The sequence below is a fragment of the Juglans regia genome, chromosome 3 (assembly GCF_001411555.2).
Source record: "Juglans regia cultivar Chandler chromosome 3, Walnut 2.0, whole genome shotgun sequence".
Classification (NCBI taxonomy): Eukaryota; Viridiplantae; Streptophyta; class Magnoliopsida; order Fagales; family Juglandaceae; genus Juglans; species Juglans regia.
This window is the reverse complement of record NC_049903.1, coordinates 29676200-29682199: the sequence shown is the minus strand read 5'-3', so window position 1 is coordinate 29682199 and position 6000 is coordinate 29676200. Positions and strand designations below refer to the sequence as shown.

The window sequence follows — 6000 nt, the reverse complement described above, 5'->3', positions numbered from 1 at the left end:
GGTGTTGAAAAAAGGTCTATGGAGGGTGTTGATTGGAATGTTGTCAAGGTCGCAAGGATGAGTGACTAAGAGGGTTGGTTTGGATCCGAGTGCAAAGGGATTGGGAATAATACAACTTTGCTGTTAAGGCTCACCAACATAGGCAATTTGCTCTTCGATGAGGAGGCTTGAGATGGGCCTAGCAGGTGATTGAACTGGGCCAACATTGATTTGAAAAGAGATTTGTTCATATGAGTTTGAGTCTTGTGTGGGGGTAATAAGATCCCTCGTGAATATTTTCCTAATAAATTCTATCCATTCGATTTTTTTTCCCTTAATAGTTAAGAAGTATTTTTTATGAATTTGTGATTTTTTTTCTTTATTTTTTTAAAATGATTTAAGTGATTTAAAAATGCATGAAAAAAACACAAAATAAAAAAAAAAAAAGTATTTTACACTTATCGGTGGGAAGTGTCAAGACACCTCTCGATGGTCCTAGGAGTTCTCTTTTTTTCAAAAAGTGTGAGATTTACATACTCTAGAACCGTATTTAATGTTACTCATTTATATATGACTAATGGTTCGTTTAGCAATACACTTGTTCTAAAATATTCTAAGATATTTTCATATATTTCTTTCTAAAACAACACTCACAACATTTTTCAATTTCAAATCTTTAACTTTTTCATCTAATCATTACTTAATCATTACAATTTTCTTAGACTCCCAAACAAAACACAATTAATATTATTTTGTCAAATTTCAAAACAAAAATTATATCAAAACAATCATATTTAAACAATTTTTTACCTTTATAATATTTTTTTTCCTCTAATTTTTTAAAATCCAATATAAAATCTTAACTCAAACTATTTTATCACTATTCACATCATATTATAAGTATCCATATGGCCCTAAGACTTCCTTAGCCGATGACAATTGATGTCAAAACCAAGAACATTGCCATGAGTTGCTAAGCCATCAAGTATTTGATAGGTGAATGGAGCCACAAAAAGATAAAAGGCCAATATCAGATTAGAGAATAAGCCTGGATCTGAACCGTAAGGAGCGGGTAGGATAAATCCAAGGGTTTTTACAAAGAAAAAAATGGAGACAAATTGGACGAAAAGATAAGACAGAGAAGAACAAAAAAGCTCTACAAACAGAATTTTTCCCTCACTATGGTATTCATTACAACAAAAGTAATTCAGTATCTGTCATGAACATCACAAGAACAAAACAATATAGATGTTGTAGTATTAGCATTTAGCACACATTCGTGAAGAACGCATGCACATCGCGCAGCAAGATATAGAGGTTTTTTGGAACAAAGAAAACACTTATATAACAACGACTTCGCATTGTAAAAGGATCGCATCCCAGAATGTAATTACTCGCATAAAAGACTACCGCCTCAAGCTCTCCACTATGTAGTCCGCATAGAGGTTCCTTTTAAAGAAAAGATAGTTGAGATCAGATACTGAGATACTGATATATATAGTAGACAGGAAGGTAAAATATAAACAAAAAACAAGTAATTAAGTAACAATGAGCAGTAGTCCTAAACTTGCACTCAGAATGATGTTAGATTAATAGTCCCCAAAGAAAGCACAAGGGAAAAAAAGAAAGAAAAGAAAAAGAGCCTTAAGAAGATCAGACCAGACCCTAATCTGGTCTGAGGACACGCTCACTCCTGTCTCAATGTTTGTGTATGTGTGTCAATGGTAGCTAAAAAGGTGAGAGAGGATCATTGCTTACATGGAGTACTGGATTGCTTCATACGCAGCAGAGGCAGGCAGAAAGTCATTGACCGCCACTTCCTTGTTCTCATTTTTCTTGTCTGAGTATTATGTCAAGGAACAGTTAAATACTATTAACTGGGCTTTACAGAAAGAAAGGATGATTATACACAATTAGATCATGTTTGCATATGTTCACAATTAGTGACAATCAGTAAGGATACAGTCTTCAAAGAAACGGCGGATCTCAGCCAAACGATGTGGTGGGAGCTCCTTGATATCATTGTAGTGTCGGTACTCGGGATCATCAGCACAAACAGCAATTATCTTGTCATCTTTCTCACCCTGTGATTAATCACAATCAACACCCATTGACGGATAAGAACCTTCTTTTTTTGTCTCAGAATATTTACCTGATCAATCATAGGCATGAGGCCTATAGCTTTAGCCCGAAGAAAGCATCCTGGAAGAACTGGCTCCTGCCATTGTTTAAAGCCATAGCATATTAGACGGATTAACATCACAACTATTGTTTTGAAAGATAGTTGTGAGGTTCAGTCCGACAGTCATGTTCAATGCTATCTACATATGTACAAGCAGACATAAATACAATGTATGTACATGCACCTGATACAGTATACACTGATGGTACCTACTCTAGTGGTTGAAAGTTCTAGTCAAGTTTGAATGCATTTATTGGACAGTATTGTTAGATGACATCGGTATTTTCAAGCATATAAGTATAATTGCCAGATATGCAAATGGGAAAGGGGTTAGATTTAGACAATCACAACAGACATGTCCATACCTGCATGATAACCAAGACATCCATGGGATCATTGTCCTCACAAAGAGTACGAGGAATGAAGCCATAGTTGTGAGGATACACAACTGATGAGTAAAGCACGCGGTCAACCTGCACATTGATGTTCCAATTAGAAAGCCATTTATATATGAGGAGAGCAATAAGAAAAAGCTTAGTAAACAACATTACCTTAATCAATCCAGTTTTCTTGTCAAGTTCATATTTCACCTTGCTTCCTTTCCCTATTTCAACTACCTGCACAAGTCAGTCATCAACAAGAAAAGTGTGAGATAGCATGTTCTGGAGCAGATATTAAAAGAAAGAGATACATCAACAATACTACAGTTCAGGAAAATTCTATATATGAACCAGTTTACAGTATATCAGAGCTAAATTGTGTAGATTTTGTCAAACAGTGTCACCCAGAACTATGGCAGGATAATTAAGTTGTATATTTATACGTAGATTTGAAAACCATACATGAATGGAGGACAGTGGTGACATTCAGCTCACAGAAAAGAAGAAAGATACGTGGGAACCACATCAATCTCATCCTGTTGCATTGCTGGCTCAAAATTGTGGCTGAACTGCCTCCAGGCTTTGGTGCTTTTTTTTCATGTGCACAATTCAGTATAGATTAAAAGAATCCAACAATGTCACGTATTTCTCTAGGGTCCTTTTTTTGGCCTTGTTCTTTAATGATCTCCAACAAAGTTAAAATAATTGAGTCAGTAAATTACAAGGTACAAGGTACTAAACTTTGGTACTTTCCTAAATTTCATACGTATGCTTTCTCCTTTTCTTTTTAGATACTTTCCCTACATACACATGGCCTAAAAAGGTATCTAGAATGTTCCAAACAAAAAAAGAATATAGAGATTTTCTAAAACTTAGGGTAGGGCCTTCCTCTGCCCACACCCTCCTAAGGTCGCTAGGTAGTTCCTCCACTGGTCATATGCTAATGTGAACATATTTAATACTACAGCTGCTTTGATACAGCTTGATCAGATGTAATGTCCCAGAAACAACCCACTGGTTTGTCCAACTAGAAGGTGATGGCTAGCTTTGTATAGAACATATGGCAATCATAGTTAAATATTTATATTTGCAAAATATGGCAATCATCATTTAATATTTACACGCGCAAACTGCAGAATCAGTTCACAAGTGAGTGCGAACCTAAAATAAAATACAGCCATTCAATAAAGTGCAACTGAACAAATAAGAAGAAAGGCAGAGAATTCTTACACAGTTGAACATAGTTGGAGCTCCGGGTCCTGTTTAAAATCAAAAGAAGGTTATAAGATTGGGTTGCTACATTGATTGAATAGAACAAGCATTAACTGCACATGGCATAGTATGACATTCCATACCAATCTCAAGATCATGCCAAGGGTGTGCAGCAACAGATCTCCTCGTCATGGATGAAAGTATCCTCTCGTTTAGAGGAGGGTGTGGGGCATGATGAGCATCATAAGTTTTGTTTGGAGTTTCTATAGGTGGAACCATAACTGCAAGCTAAAATACATGCAGTGATTTGTCAAAACATAGCTACTTTGACATAAAGCCAACATGCACTTCTAGCAATTAATTTTTAAGCTACATTATCAAAGAAGTGCATTGCATAAATTATTGTAGTAGAATGTAAAAAAGAAATCTTCAAATAAACTCTTTCAGTGATTTAGAAGATTTGTCAGTCCAATTCACCCTAGTTTAAAAAAAGTACATTCAAGCTACCAATTAATTATAGATGGAAATAGGTAATGTAAGAGGTACTCAATCATCACTGTAAAGTCATTTGCGTGAACCATGAATGGGTATTTATCAACTTTTATCTATTAGATTTTAAAAGGGATAAAAGAACTAAGCACTGAGCAGATGCTAGATACTTAAAGCTTTAGCCTCATACGCACAGAGCACACGTTATATATTGAGGTTGAGGCGTACTAAATTACTGTCAATCTTTTCAATTGTGTTTTGAAGTTGATAGACGGCCATATCTTGTTCGTAAATGTTTCTATACCGCAAAATATAAGAGGAACAACTAACATTCAAGCAGAAAAGACAAAAGAAAAAAAAAAGATTCATATAAATCGTGACATGGAAGGGAACAATTACGCAATTATAGAAACAGTACAACTTTGAGATTTGGACAAATTAAGGCATTTTCGGCTAGCACTTTACACGTTGTTTTCTGTCAAGACGCTTAACTAACATTTTCATGATGTAACAATCGATGTTAAACATGAAGGAAAATAACAGGAAAATGGCAAAAGCTTGTGAATCCAAACGACTCTTGAGGTGAACATCTAACAACGTGCTGTAAACATTTTGAAACCGACAGCAATGGAAATGAAAAGAAAAAGAAAAAAAAAAGAGTTTCAGTTTCTTACAGCAGAAAAATAGCATTTTGAAACTTATCATTGAAAACAATAAACTGTACGTGAACATCGACAAAAACAGCCACAGATCTGCCAAATTAGAATCCACGATCCATAACAAAAACGGCCACAAATATTTCAGACCTTCCTCAAACAATCACAGAACGACAGAAATAAAAGCGATACCGACCAATATTAGCATCCACGCAACTTGCCAAAAAATCAAAATAAGTTCGGAAAAACAACGGCAACGCACTTTTTTTTTTTGTTGATAAGCAACGGCAACAAACACATACAGAGTATTGTCGTATCACACGCAAAGAATGAGAACAGAACAAGCGGATCCATGAGAAGGAACAAAACCAAGAGCCCGCATCAAAATCACAACAGAGGAACCAGAAAACCCTTGAAACGGAGATCTATGATTCAGAAACGAAAACCCGAGACGTACCTGTTCCGGTTCAAGTTCTGGCTCCAGGTTTGGTTCCAAAAGGAGTCTCAGAGAGGAGAAACTGGCACAGATCTCGAGAGAGAGATGGAGATGGAGTGAAAGGCAAGGTTAATGACCTAAAAATAGGGAGGGGTACTCAGGTAGAGGCGCTCAGGTAGAGGAAAGGAATGGAGCTGGACGCGTTCCCGCTCTCTTACCTCATTGCCATTTAAAGGCGCAAAGAAAAAGGGGAGAGAGCGGACGGAAAGTTCCTACAGTTTGGATACAGTGAAATGCTTATGGAATCCGTATATTCTGCGAACGAATATGTCGTGGCTCCAGCTGTTTGCCTGCCGGTGCGGTACGTGTCGACTCCCGATTGGGTTGTTGTTTCGGGGCCCGCTCCGGACTGGGATGGAGTTCCTAACGGTCGTGCGGTGCAGTTTCGTCCACTGCGTTGTCGTTAGTCGGACGTTGGGAGTCTCTCTAGCTTTTCAATTTGGACTATAATTTCTAAAATATTATTTATAATATGAACTACTTCAATTTTTAAATAATTTCCAAAAATATCATATTATTAAAAATTATTATTTATGTAAATAATATTAATAATCTAACTCCAAGATAGATAGCATTAGTCTCTATTTGGACACAGAAAGTTTTTAA

The 6000-nt window shown here is 36.3% G+C and overlaps 1 protein-coding gene across 2 annotated transcripts; it reads right to left on the bottom strand.

Annotated features, from left to right (window-relative positions):
• Positions 1-1123: 1123 nt before the first annotated feature.
• LOC108981022 (soluble inorganic pyrophosphatase 4) lies at positions 1124-5635 on the bottom strand. Of its 2 annotated transcripts, none has more exons than XM_018952093.2 (9): positions 5356-5635; positions 3897-4041; positions 3772-3800; positions 2713-2778; positions 2527-2634; positions 2132-2197; positions 1943-2063; positions 1738-1819; positions 1124-1428 (listed from the first exon to the last, which is right to left on the bottom strand). In XM_018952093.2, exons 2-9 carry the CDS (start codon positions 4030-4032, stop codon positions 1386-1388), a joined length of 651 nt encoding a protein of 216 aa, XP_018807638.1. In that variant the 5' UTR covers positions 4033-4041; positions 5356-5635; the 3' UTR covers positions 1124-1385. The 2 variants fall into 2 exon arrangements, with proteins under 2 accessions (XP_018807638.1, XP_018807639.1); XM_018952094.2 differs by having other exon boundaries at positions 3897-4034; positions 5356-5604.
• Positions 5636-6000: the final 365 nt, after the last annotated feature.

Bases quoted from the DNA above. Each gene is read 5' to 3' on its own strand.
- LOC108981022 (XM_018952093.2), bottom strand. From the start codon at position 4,032: ATGGTTCCACCTATAGAAACTCCAAACAAAACTTATGATGCTCATCAT. The intron at 2,064-2,131 runs GTAAATATTCTG...GATTAATCACAG, and splicing joins TCATGCCTATGATTGATCAG to GGTGAGAAAGATGACAAGAT. The intron at 1,820-1,942 runs GTATCCTTACTG...CATAATACTCAG, and splicing joins CCGCCGTTTCTTTGAAGACT to ACAAGAAAAATGAGAACAAG.